Source organism: Falco cherrug, chromosome 11, assembly GCF_023634085.1.
Source record: "Falco cherrug isolate bFalChe1 chromosome 11, bFalChe1.pri, whole genome shotgun sequence".
Lineage (NCBI taxonomy): Eukaryota > Metazoa > Chordata > Aves > Falconiformes > Falconidae > Falco > Falco cherrug.
The window spans coordinates 22,279,653-22,292,178 of record NC_073707.1 but is presented as its reverse complement, the minus strand read 5'-3'; the positions used below and the strand labels follow the sequence as shown (position 1 = coordinate 22,292,178).

The window sequence follows — 12,526 nt, the reverse complement described above, 5'->3', positions numbered from 1 at the left end:
TAGTTTTAATAAGCCTGTTAATGACTTTAAGAGCAGTGTCCAGTGGTCTTCAAATGGGAGCTCAAAATGCTCATAATCATGAGAGACCATGATCAAATTAGAATACCCCAAAAACACTGCTGGGAGCAGCAAAGCACCAATATCTGTGATCAGTAAGAAACAGGTTATCTGTAGATAGCAGTATCTAAGGTTCTGTTATACATACTCATGCAGACGTGATGCCTGGCACAGAAGAAATTGTGATGATGAAGGACAGGGAAAGAAGATGCCTGGCATAGGGGCACATCATTTTTCGACTTTGTCTGGTGAAAATGTCATGGTGTTAATCTATTTTCCTAGGCTTCCAGATATTAGAAAATCCCAAACGTAGGATTTTTACAAAAGGGAAAATCAATGTTATTGCACATATGCTGTCAACTTGATCTTTCTGGAAAGCTTCAGCCCTTCTGCCTGCAGCACACAAATAGTGCGTGCATGCACACTAAATGTGGGGCATTCTGGAAATGTCAGACTTGCTACAACAAATGCAGATCAATTGAATGGCATGTCACTGGTCACTAGGATGCTCACCAGACAGCTCGGACTTGATGCTCGTGAGTGCTTTGCAGCACAAGCACACGCAGTTCTGTGCAGAAACATAGAAACATAGCCTGGCCCTGCTGAGGCAGGAAAGAGTCTGTGGTAGAAAACAAGCAAAAGGTAGGCAGGTTCAGAGCTCTACAAGGACAGGAAGAAGGAACAAGAATCTGGTGCTTGGTTCAGTACTGAGAAAGAGAACAGCAAGGGCGTCTGAGGAAAGATTTGCTATCACTGAATTTTGTCTTCGGACAGAAGCATGGACAGTAATCAAGCCAGGATATAGTTGGCTACAGAGAGGAACTGTAAGCCACTGACATGCTGGTGAAGTACAGTTTATAGAACATAAAGGTTTTGTGTTGGCAGCCTGGATGCATGTGCAGTGGAAAGTTTAACTGTAAATACAGGATGGCTGCAAGAACATGAAGGATCTGTTTGCGCTGATAGCGTATGCAGCTGTCTATAACTGAAGAAACACCAGAAGTCCAGGGGAGATATTAGAACAGCAGAGAAGAAAGCAGGAATGTACAAGATAGGAAAATTCCTTTGGGCCAGTACTCATCTACTAGTAGAGATCCTGGAAAGGCATAACGTACTGGGAAGCACAGCAAGATGAAAAGAACACTGGAAAAAAACCGATGTGGTCGTAACAGAGAGGAGAAAGAAGAAGAGTCGCTGAAGAAAATGGAGAATAAGCAATTTAGGAGACAAACCAAGGAAGAAGAGTTGTGGCAACTAAAAGAGAAATGCAGGATGAACTTTCTTCCCCTACAGATTTGAACAGAACATCTAAAGGATGTAGAGGTCAGAGCCAGGACTGAGAAGGGGAGCTGTATACCTCAATATACACTTACTGCCACTGGAAATGATATGAGAGCCTATTTCCAGGCCCTATGGGACAACCCAAAAGTCCCTTGACATCTGTGTGGCAGACTGTATGTTGTCCATTTGCTTCTGCACATTGTCCCTTCTCATTCAGATTCTGACGGCTCCCGGGAAGCTCTCGTTCTCCCACTCCCCTAGCTAGTGCACATGATGAGGGAGTGCTCCTCAAACCTCACAGTGTCTGCGCACACAATATACGTATCTGGTTCTGGTTTAATGCCTTGTCAGGAACTGGTGTACGGGGGGCTACAGTCATCCTGTCTCGCACTAGCAGCAATGTTGTGGCACTGTGCAGTCAGGCTGGGCGCTTCTCTGTGTCCTGCCCTGCACCCCTCCTACCTCTTGCAGTCATAAGAAGGTATGTAGCTCCCGTCCTGAGAGGGTGCTTTTCTCCGTGTTCTTTCAGTACTTTCTGCTAATTTGGCTCTTCCTTTTTGCCTCATCAATTGGGATCTGCACTCATCTGGGATTTTGTTTTTATATTTCCAGCTTAAAAGCCCTTTTCTGGGCTTCCTTATAGTTTCAGCTTTGATAACAAATCAAAGACAAGACTACTTTCAAGTACTGCTTTCCTCCTGTGCCAAAAATAATGGTGTCTCACTATGTCTCCCAAGGGAGAATAATTTCTATTCGCTTCATATGGGATTTTCCCATAGGCAGTTTTACAGACACTTGCATTATCTGTCACCTTGCCAACTAATTAAGAACAAAAATACAGATTGCTGATTTTGGAGTACTTTGAACAACAGTAATGCACAGACCTGTAGACAAAAGCCTACATGGTTGTCTCCAGACTAGTGGATGAGAAAACAAAAGCAAGCAAATCAAATCATGGAACCAGAAAAACACGGCCTTTACTTTATGCATGCTGCCTGTATCTTTGTATTTTCAATCTTGCTGCCTCTTAATGAGATGCTGATTAATGCTGTATTAGCCTGCTCGGCTCATTTTTCTTTTTAATGGAACACAAATCAATGCTGAATATTCTTATTTATTTTGTTTTATTTTCTCTTGGAAAGCACGGATGTCTCTAAAGGAGCTGAAATGATCCGTGTGGTTCTGCTCTTCCCCCTCCATGCAGGAGCATCACCGATGGCTCTAGCTTGGCTGCAGGAATTCTGTTTGCTGCTGCAGTGTTCACTTTCTAGCTTGTACAGAATTACTCACTTCCTCTGGTTTCCTGGACAAGTGATGGCAGTCTGTACAGATTCTAAAGCAAGTTAATATTGTATAGGATTATATAATTTAACATAAAAATGCAGGAAATGTAAACTTTAGAGTTCCTGCATTGGTATTCACCCAAAGGCTTTTCATCTCTTGTAGATTTTGTGGTATACTCATGCCATACATGTGTCAAGTCACGGTATAATTTTATAACAAGCAGTAATATTGCAGGTTACCAACCAGACAGAAAACCAAGACGTTGCACCACGGTACCAGTGAAAACAGGTTTGTAACTTTTATGTAGGCTGTCATAACACACCCAGCTCAGCTGTATCACTGCACCGCTCGATGGTGCTTTTAGTAGCGCGACAAAAATCCATCATGTCACTTCTGTTATCTCTGCCAGGAGGACAAAGGCATCAAAGAAGTGTTCTGGGGGAATGTTTTAAACATGCACTCACTGGTGGAGTGGTTTCCAGTGGAAAAATGCACTAGGCGATTACACTAGAAGGCACAAGGTTTGTGATAGTCCTGAGCTCCTGGGTGACTTCATTCCACTGCTGGCACAGCCCCAGGGCAGCTCAGCAGGACCCAGAGCTGGTGCGCTAGATCCAAACCCGGCTCCAGAGGGACAGGACTTTTGACAAGAGCGCTGCTGTCCTCAGGTCTGCTCCCTCTGCCAGCAAACTGCCCCTCACACGGCTTGCCCCCTCAGTTTTGGGGATTGGAGGCGAGCTAGTGGAGGGCTGCAGAAGCCATGGTGTCGAACCGGGTGGCCTTCCAGGCCTGCTGTCCTTTTCGCTGAGGCATTTCTAGGGGGTGTGCAGCATGGGGATGTTCTGGCAGCTGGGACAGAAACGCGCTTACGGCCTTATTGAAGTGTCTGTAGGGCTGCACGTTGTGGTTTCGGGGGGAGCAAGTCCAGGCTGCAGCAGGTGTGTAGATCGAAGCGTATCTTTAGGCTTTGCAAGCTGAGATATTGCAGCTGCCAGGGGAGAGACCTGAGCTCATACACACTCGGTGTGGAAGCCAGGAGGCAGGCAGCAGGGCGCCCTGCCCGCACGATCCTGCCTGCATAGAGCACAGCACCCATTTCCCTGCCGCCTCCCAGTGCTTGCCAAATGGCGAGCACTGGGTGCGCTGCTGGTAGCAGGGTGTTTATCCAGCTGCTGGAGAAATTCCTCCGACTGTTTACGCCTGTTGGCTATTTTTGTAACTAGCTGTATTTTAAGTGACTGTAAATACTAACTGACGTGGAAGAGCTGAGAGATCTAGGTGACACTTGCAAGACAGATAAATCAAAGTAAATGAAAATACAGGAGCACACATACCCTCTCCAGCTAAATGCAGTTGCTTTTGCAGCCAGACAGCATCTGTGGGGCAGACTCCTATGGCACCGTGTGGTAACAGCAGCAGACAGGCCTCTGAGCTGATTCTGTGAACTGAGAGATCAGAACAAATCAGCTTGTTTACCTGCTTGTGAAGCAGACTGGCTCTTGACAACTATTTCCTGGGTTTTGATCTTGGTCTCTGCCAGTTTTGTGATAGTTTTGTACACATGGGGTATGATTTTGCATCTTTGGTTTGGCAGATTCGACGCTGAAGTCATCCCAAATAAGCAGCCCAGAGGCTTACTGCATTAACTATGAAACTGCTCTGTGTCCTGGCTGGGACCTTTGCTATGATAAACCAGAATTAATTAACTCATTTTCCCAGTGCCTATCCCTGAAGCTCATGGAACAGCATACTCTACAGATGGTGTGCACGGCTTGTGGGCATTTACTACCCACAACCTACTAACAAATGTGCCCCAGTTCTGCAGTGCCAGGTCCATCAGCTGGGCTGCAGTAGCTGCCCTCTCCAAGCGAATGCGTTGCTGTAAACCATCAGTGGGGTTTTGCATTTCATTTCCCGTCTGCTTTGGGTTGTGTAACCAAGCCCCCAGACTCCCCACCTCTAACGAAAATGTTTTACAATACCGCAGACCAAATCCAAACCACTGACATGCCATACAACGAAGAAAACAAACAGAGCAGATGGGCCCCCATCCCAGGCTCGGGGCACTGGAATCAAAAGCACTTTTCCCTCTGCTTTACTAAAATACGAAATAGAAAATAATCTGGCGAAGTGTTCATGCTCTGCTCCACCTCTCTAATATCTGAGTACTCTGTGATCTAGGCTGAACCCTTTTTTCTGACCTGTTTGCAGATCCTTAGCAGATAGCAGTAACACACTGGCATCAGCAGCGCTTGGCTTTGCTGAGCCTCAGTGTCACAAAAAATGGGTGTTCTGCATTCGCGTCTCCCCAGTCTCTCTGCCAGCCTTTCAATTTAGACGTAATTCCGCCATGACACAGGAAGACAATCTCAAAGTGCTGCGTTCACCGCCCGTGTCTCCTGACCAGGAACACAACCCATCCCAATGCCCACCAAAATTTCATACCAGGGAAAATAAAAGCCATTACCAGAAACCTTAACAGGGCACAAACAGGTCATGCCTGTAGCTGTCTGCAGTCATATGATGATATGGCTGTAAAATAGTATCTGATTTTGGAAGCCTTCAAAAAAATGTGAATGCATGACTTCTAAACCCACAAAACAGCATCAGCCAAGGCCCCTAATTGCCCTGAGCCTTATAAACTTACTTTACTCTTCCTATGTCCGACAAGGGTTGCAGGGGGAAGGATTTTCCTTTTAACTGTTCCAAAGTCTTCTTATAAGGAAACCTTTTCCAAATGAGTCATGCTGCAGAGGCTTTTAAACACAGCACTATTGAGCTGGCTTCCTCCTGTGGCATTTTTCCATGTTTACACAGCTAAGGAATGTGATGGTGCTTCAGAGACAAGATACGTGGGCTTCAAAACATTTAAATGCCAGCACTTTGGTATTTCATCTTCAGCTGCAAGGTCTGGCTGATGAATGTCAAACCTGTCAGAGCATGGCAGGAAAGCAAAGAGAAAGGCTGTAATGGAGCAATCAGGCGCCAAACCAGAGGCATTAAGATTGATCTTGCATAATTGCACAGCAGACTTTGATGACCTTTTAACTCTTAATACAAAAGTCTAGAGTTTTTCATTCTACAGGCGGTTCTTCCAAGTTCCAACCCCAGATTAATGAACTTTTATCTGTTAGTCAAAGAAATTCATTAAAAAAGAGTAAACAAAACAACAATCCCAAATAAAACAAATGCACTTTGCTTCCCGAGCATGCTCCAAAAGCCAGACAAATAGACACACTGGCTCAGGATTCTTGCCGACGGGGGAGCTTCCAGGGACAGAATTCCCCCAGGAAAGCTCAGTTCCATCGTGAAACAAGGCACAGGGAGAGGCTGGAAGCTCATAGCCAGCTTTTCCTCGGTACTTCTTCCTCACCCTGGGTGTATGCTTTTATAACAAAGCGGGTACCATCTACCTGGTAAGATTTCAAGAAAGAACTGTTTAAACACGCAAGTAAGACAAGATTGGATTTTCACCTGTTCCTAAGGTGATATTTATACAGATGCTGCATAACTAGAAAAAAATGAATCCAAGCAATAGAGTATACATTAGGAAATCAAACTGCAGCTTATGTCAGGCTGAGGCATTATCCTCATCTTACAGATGCTCGCTCACTCACTGAGACAGCCTAATCCAAGAGGTTAGTAAGGCCTAACTTTAAGCAGTTGAATTGTTTGGCTTCTTTCATGCTTCTAACAGGCATGACTGAATCCCTTCCTGGACCAGAGACCAGAAGGCCAGGCTTCTTGTCCCACTCTGTTCATCATTCCACCCTCTCCAGACATAATCAGTCCTTGCTGACGGGCTTATTGCCTTCTGTGTGGGTTACAAACCAAACTTCCCTTTGAAGTAGAGGGTGAAATGGAGCAACATTCAGGGAACGTGTGAAGCTTATAAACTCAGAAGAGACCAGGCTATCAAGGAGTGGAGAGATTAAGAAAGTGAGCTGACCGCAGTCTCTGGCCTTGCTTTTGTGCTTCTTCTGTCTCCACACCAGAACCGAGATAGTGTGATTCTTTACCTCAAAGACGAGCTCCAAGAGATGAAGGCCAAAATGAACATGGAGAGCTGCTACGTGAAGAAAAGCACAGACCTCCAGGTCCACCAAACCCAGAAGAAGTGCAGCAATGCAGAGAATGCCCTGGACATGGAAATTCAGGTAAGCCCTTCCCATGGCCCCTACTGGAAGGCATCTCCAGCTCCTAAGAAAAAAGTCCTCCCTTACTCCCTAGATGCCCTTTCTGTTCCCCATCACAGTCGCCAACACAACTGTTGGAACTGGATCAGGAAACTCATCCAGGTTAGAAATCTTTCTCTTTTCCATTGCTTCTCTGTATGGTCACGCACACAGCAACAGCACAGCTGGCATGGCTGCAGGGGACAGCGGCTGGAGGCAGGGACTGCTTAAACTAACACCATCGTCAGAGAAACAGACCCGTAACTATGTCCAGGGGCCGCAGTTACAAGGCTGTTTAGCAACACAAGCAGCCTAAGCTCCCAGCATGGCCCACAGCACATTATGCTGATAGAGCTGTTGATGCGGTAAGGTGAGCTGGAATAGAAAACTGTTCTGGTTTTGCAAGCTTTTTGTTTGGTTTTTTTTTTTTTGACTGATCAAGTTCTGATCTAGTTGTCCCTTTTTCATGGATGGCCCAGGGGCAAGGACTGCCTGGGTTAATTTTGTCACTGGGAAATATGGCTGTGGACTGCACAGGGGGCTCCTGCACTCTTGCTCACCAGCTGGGCCTTCGGCAGCACCTGTTTGCACACACGTTTGCACTGACATTGTCTCTCGTGTTTTCTGTCTGCGCTGATCACAGAAGTTGAGGAGCAAAACTGAGGAGGAGATGCGAGTCCACATGGAGATTGAAAATTTCCTCAGGCAACACTATAAGGTATGTGTGACTGTCTGCTAATCCTTAAAATAGCAACTGATAAACATTATACCATCAATTAGTATCTAAAGAAAACCAGTTATTGCTCCATCAAATTTACCAGGTTCGTGATTGCTACTGTTTGAATGACTACATATCCTCAAGTGTTAATTAAGCCAGCTCTCCCAGACCTGGGATATGCTACATTTGGATACATTTCCTTAAAATTAGAGTTCATGTAATGATTAGCATTGTTTATTCGGGTGTTACGGATTTTTCCTCCCTCAGATAGTTGTATTCAGCTAACTGGAATTTTATTTAGACCCTCCTTGGCAGTAGCTGGGACTCCCAGTGACCCCATGAAGAGTGCAAGTGCACAAAGTGAGGGCAGCTGTTTCACAGACCCAAGTGTTGCACAGGGGGGGCACTAAGGAAGAAATAACACAAACTGCCAGCCTGGTTTTACCATACCTTAATCTGAGGAAGAAGCAGCGTTGATAATTGCCAACTCACAATTATCGTAGCCATTTTCAGCAGCAACCATGAATGTCCTTGTGCTGTTGATCCAGAGGTTCAGAACTTCCCGATTGTCAACAGCAGAGCCCATTACAGCGAATAACACTGGAAAGAGTGTCATAAACTGCATGACTGGAAGAAAACCTCTACTACCGCAGGGTACCTAACATCACCACCAGTATAAAATTTAATAGAAGATAATAAATTTAAAAAAAATGTAATCTGAGTGCAAAGAAGTGCTGTATCTTGTGAGCAATTAAGTAGTGTCCTCTATATCCCAGAGCCTTAATCTGATCAGCGCTTCATAGTGAGGGGACTTTCTGGGAACAAGCTGCAGCTTATTTGACCTCTACCAGACGGCAAAGTACAAGCCTCTCTGTACTCAGGCAGCTGGTGGCTTTATAGAGGCACACAGAGAAGAGGATGACCATGCCCTCCATCTCCCTTGTGTGTCCAGCTGTGATGCTGTAATGAGATTGATGCTTTTCCTCAGATTATTTTTCCATGCAAGCAATCGTGGTTGTTGCTATGGAGAAGTTACTTGTGAATGGGAGGAAGTCGTCTGGGTCACGGTTTCAGAAACACCTGCCCTCCTATTCACGAGTGAGACAAAAGCCAAGTTCACAACCTGAAATAGCGTGAAGTGCTGTCCCCTGGGACCTTATTCCTGGTGCGTTGGGCTTAATCCAGAAAGTGAGTAGGGAGTCAGGCAGAGGATAAAAGCTTTTGCACCAAAAAATTCTTTTTCTTAACCCCTCCCCCTCCCTCTGTATATACATGAAGAAGGGCTTCTGGTTGTCACTTACTTCACCAGGGTTGACTGTGCACAAAACTAACACCCAGTGCTTCTCCACTCCTCGTGCACCTCTGGAAGTCCAACTTAGTCTCTCTTCATCCCCAGTCCAGTTCTGCAGCTGCTGTGGTGAACCCAGTGAAGGGCTTGCAGGCCACCAGTAATTTATCACTAGGCCTAGGGGTTTGACCCTTTCAAGGTGAGAACGAAACACTGACCATGCAAAATTTACGGGACCCTTACCACCATCCTGACAGCAGGCCACACAGCAGTAGCAAATCTTTCCCCTGTACCCTCTTTGTACTGTGCTGAGCACCACTCTGTCCCCATGCAGAAGGTGGAAGAGGAGCTGGAATACTGGATGGACAAGTATGAACACAGCATAGATGCTAAAGATGAAGAACTGAATGCCCTAAAAGCATCAAAGGCAAACAACTTGGAAATGCTGCAGAGAATTGCCAAGGAGGTAAGACATTCAGCACCATGTCAGTGCTCAGCCACGCAAAACTGATATCCCAGTTTTTTTCCTTCTCTCATTCAGATAAGGAACCAGGACCATGGGGGAAAAAAAAGTAATCTTGAGGTGTAGGGAGGGTTTATAAGCAGTGGTCCTGGGAAGGCAGGGACCGAGTAGTCATCTTCTGTTTGTCACGTGTGACATCAAGGAAGGATGATGATGTTTCCCCTACAGCTATTTTCAAATACCAGCAAGCGATCAGCGAGCTATTGACAGCCTTTGTGAGGGGCAAAGACACTGTCCCACCCGTCCATATGCCTCACCTTAGTTTGTTACCTGAGTCTGAACAGATCTGCTCCTTCCAGCAGCACTGGGGTAAGACAGGCCGAGACTGGAAAAGGCACCTCATCCCTTCCTGCAGATGCACATTCACAGCGGCACAGTTGTTATAAGGGAATCGATTCCAGTTAAAGCCATTCCTGTCCCACACTGGTTTCTTGGTTAACCCCTGGGCTCTGATCACAGCTTGCAGGCACAGTGGAGCAGGTGGCACAGGGCAGAGAGAAATGTCTAGAAAAAGGGGTGTTTTAAAGCCAGAAGGAATTAACTTGTAATCATTCCTTACTGTCACTGGGTCTGAGACGATGGTACCGAATTAGAAGTTTCCCTGCTTGTGGGCTTATTTTCCACTCTGTACACTGTCAACTCAGCGTCCCAAGTGTGTTTGTTCATCATCTGCTGCCTAGCCTGGGGGAGCACGGCTCCGTCCTACCACCATCTGTTGCCTGAGACGCCATCAGCCAGCCATTTTACAGCACAGGATCAGAGGGTTAATTACACCCAGGTGGCAAGAGGTTTCACTTTGGCAGCAGCTCTCAGTGCCTTAGGACTGACAGTGGTAACGAGCAACATTTGCCATCTGGATTTGGGAAGGCTGAAGTGAAGGAGGTGGGGGAGGAAGGTCTGCGCTCACACGTCACCCTTGGGCTGCCGCGGAGCTCCCTGGTGCAAAGGTGGGAATCCACACCGCATCCCACGGGCCGGAGCAGCCCTGGCTGGGCTGTGAAAGGCGTGAAGCAAGGGTGAGACCAGCAGGCAGCCAGAGAAGACTCCTTGCACCAGGGTCTGGGCGAGCCCTGCCCTGCTCTGGCAAGCTGCTGGGCAGAGTGAGCCTCGAAGGTTGGCCCTGCAGTTTAGGGGATGTGTTTTTCATGCAGCTGTTGCTACCCCCGTGCTATCTTGCAGTGCCAGACATTTGAGGAAACCATCATCAGCGACCGAGCGGAAAAGGAGGCTAAAAGAAGACAACTAGAGCAGGACGCCCTGGAGCTGAAGAGCATCCTGAAGGTAAAGGGCAGCGAAGCTGAGGCGGTGCTGCTCCGTCAGTAGCTGGGAGTTCACACCACAGGCTTTGTTCAAGCAGAAAACAGCCCAAGACAGTTGGCTGGTGCGGGGCGGCACAAGCAGAGGACAGCCAAAGCCTGTCCCCTTGCACTGGGGCAGCTGCAAAGCCAGCAGCTGGCTGCAGGTCTGAGAGGGGAACAAAAGGGAGAAGCAAGTCTCCTCGAATGACACGGGGTTGTGCCCATCACACAGCCCCGCTGCACGGGCGATACAGGGAGGGGCGTGGGGCAGTTCCCACATTTGTCCCCTTGCCACCAGCAACAGATGCCCTCAGCCCACAGGCGGATACCGTCAGCATAACCAGCACAGGCCCAGCTGTTGCTCCGTGGGCCAGGGGTGCCCTCCTGCAGCTGGGGGGTGCGGGACAGGCTCTCCGGTCATTGAGCTGTACCAGGTACCACAGCAAGCGATTTCTCCTAAGACCTCTCTCTCTCTTCCAGCTGCAGGCCTGGTGGAGAGCTACAATGGTCCGCAGAAGCCTTGGCCCCTACCAGGCCCTCAGGAAGATGCGGGAGAAACAGCTATCAAAGCAGAAAGAAAAAGGGAAAAAGGGAAAATCTGGAGAAAAGAAAAAGATGCGTTAAGTAAAAAAAGTGGCTGCAGCTGTGCTCCAGGGCTGCTGCTGGGCAGGGCACTGTGGCCTCTCTGTCAGACAGGATGAAATAAACCATTTAACAGAGCTGGGACTATTCTGCAGAACACAGTTCGTGACAGACACAGTTAAGGGGAGGCTGCAGTAAATCTTAAAGGTCTTGAAGCTGGCCTTGTGCAAAGACACAGTTTCTGCAGGAGAAGGGGATTTCCATCAAAGCACTGGGAAATGCTGTAACCCCAAAGTGCTTTATGGAAACGTGACGGCTAGCAGGAGGTAACCAGTTAACAGCCCCGTAACTCACCTGCACGGGATGCTCCGCACCGAGAACCCCCTCTGCAGGCACCAGAGCACTGACCGCGGCCGAAGCACTGGCGTTGGCTGTGGCTCTGCGTCAGGCAGGGAGGCCAAGTCACCCGCGTCTGGGCTCAGGCTGCACGGCCCCGCCGGCAGCGCTGGCACTGGGTCAGCAGGGGAAAGCTGCTGACAGTTCGCAGTGTAAACACCAGGGCAGTCAAAGCGCGCAGGTTTCCACTCCCACAGTCCTGCAAAATGTCGGCGCATAGACAGAAAAGCTCCAAATACCTTCCGATCATGGGAAGGTGCAGCGGAAAAAGGCGGCTGGCCGCGCTCCTGCGGGAGCTGGTCTGTCGCAGCCGTACCCAGCACCCCGGCCACCGACTGCCAGCGAGGCCAGGCCGCAGGCAGGGCAGGGCGCCAGGCTGCAGCGGAGCAGCGTGCTGCTTTTTTAGCCGGGAGGGGAGCCCCTTCTCCTGACATGCCCGTCAATCACACGCAGGCCTGTGCGCAGAATTAGTCCCGCGGTGGAGCTGGCTGGTTTCTAACACTCCCACGCAGGAGAGTGAGCTCAAACCACAGCCAGTCTGCTGTGCTCTGTGACCGGCCCGTGCCGGCGCTGCCCAAGCGTCCTCGTGTCCAAGCTGAACTGTGCCAAAAGCACTAAAGTTCAAGTGAGACCGAAATCACGAGCAGAGACTGGCTCAGAACGGGCTGACCGGGAGCGAAGGGGCTGGTGCCCAGCGCTGGGGCAGCTGGCTGCCAAGGGAGCGCTGACGTTCCGGACACCCGACAACCCGGCATCAGCCGTACCGGCGTTACCGCCGCAGCACGGCTGCTGGCTTGAAACCAGACCGCGTGCCCACCCCAGCAGCGGTACTGGAGTGGCGATCACGTTTGCCGGTTTTCTATGGTCCCTACGTGGCGGCAAGAACAGGGATCACACGGGTGCCACGCTGGCAGGAGCCGGGCC

At 48.7% G+C, this 12,526-nt stretch overlaps 1 protein-coding gene and 1 long non-coding RNA gene across 9 annotated transcripts in view; one reads left to right on the top strand and one right to left on the bottom strand.

Annotated features, from left to right (window-relative positions):
- IQCG (IQ motif containing G) overlaps positions 1-11,554 on the top strand; it is a 23,721-nt gene extending 12,167 nt beyond the window's left edge. For all 3 annotated transcript variants that reach the window (XM_055723660.1, XM_055723658.1, XM_055723659.1), the window contains 5 exons: positions 6,618-6,779; positions 7,441-7,515; positions 9,138-9,269; positions 10,506-10,607; positions 11,105-11,554. In XM_055723660.1, coding sequence (XP_055579635.1) covers positions 6,618-6,779; positions 7,441-7,515; positions 9,138-9,269; positions 10,506-10,607; positions 11,105-11,248 — 615 coding nt within the window. In that variant the 3' untranslated portion in view covers positions 11,249-11,554. The remainder of the gene's footprint in view (positions 1-6,617; positions 6,780-7,440; positions 7,516-9,137; positions 9,270-10,505; positions 10,608-11,104) is intronic.
- LOC106631461 (uncharacterized) lies at positions 2,896-12,526 on the bottom strand. 6 transcript variants are annotated; one of them, XR_003561957.2, is made up of 6 exons: positions 11,561-12,526; positions 9,584-9,830; positions 7,966-8,115; positions 6,642-6,761; positions 5,270-5,552; positions 2,896-4,067 (listed from the first exon to the last, which is right to left on the bottom strand). It is a non-coding gene; the product is annotated as an uncharacterized LOC106631461 (long non-coding RNA). The 6 variants fall into 6 exon arrangements; XR_003561956.2 differs by lacking the exon at positions 11,561-12,526 and adding an exon at positions 10,234-10,497; XR_008734463.1 differs by lacking the exon at positions 9,584-9,830 and having other exon boundaries at positions 11,561-12,524.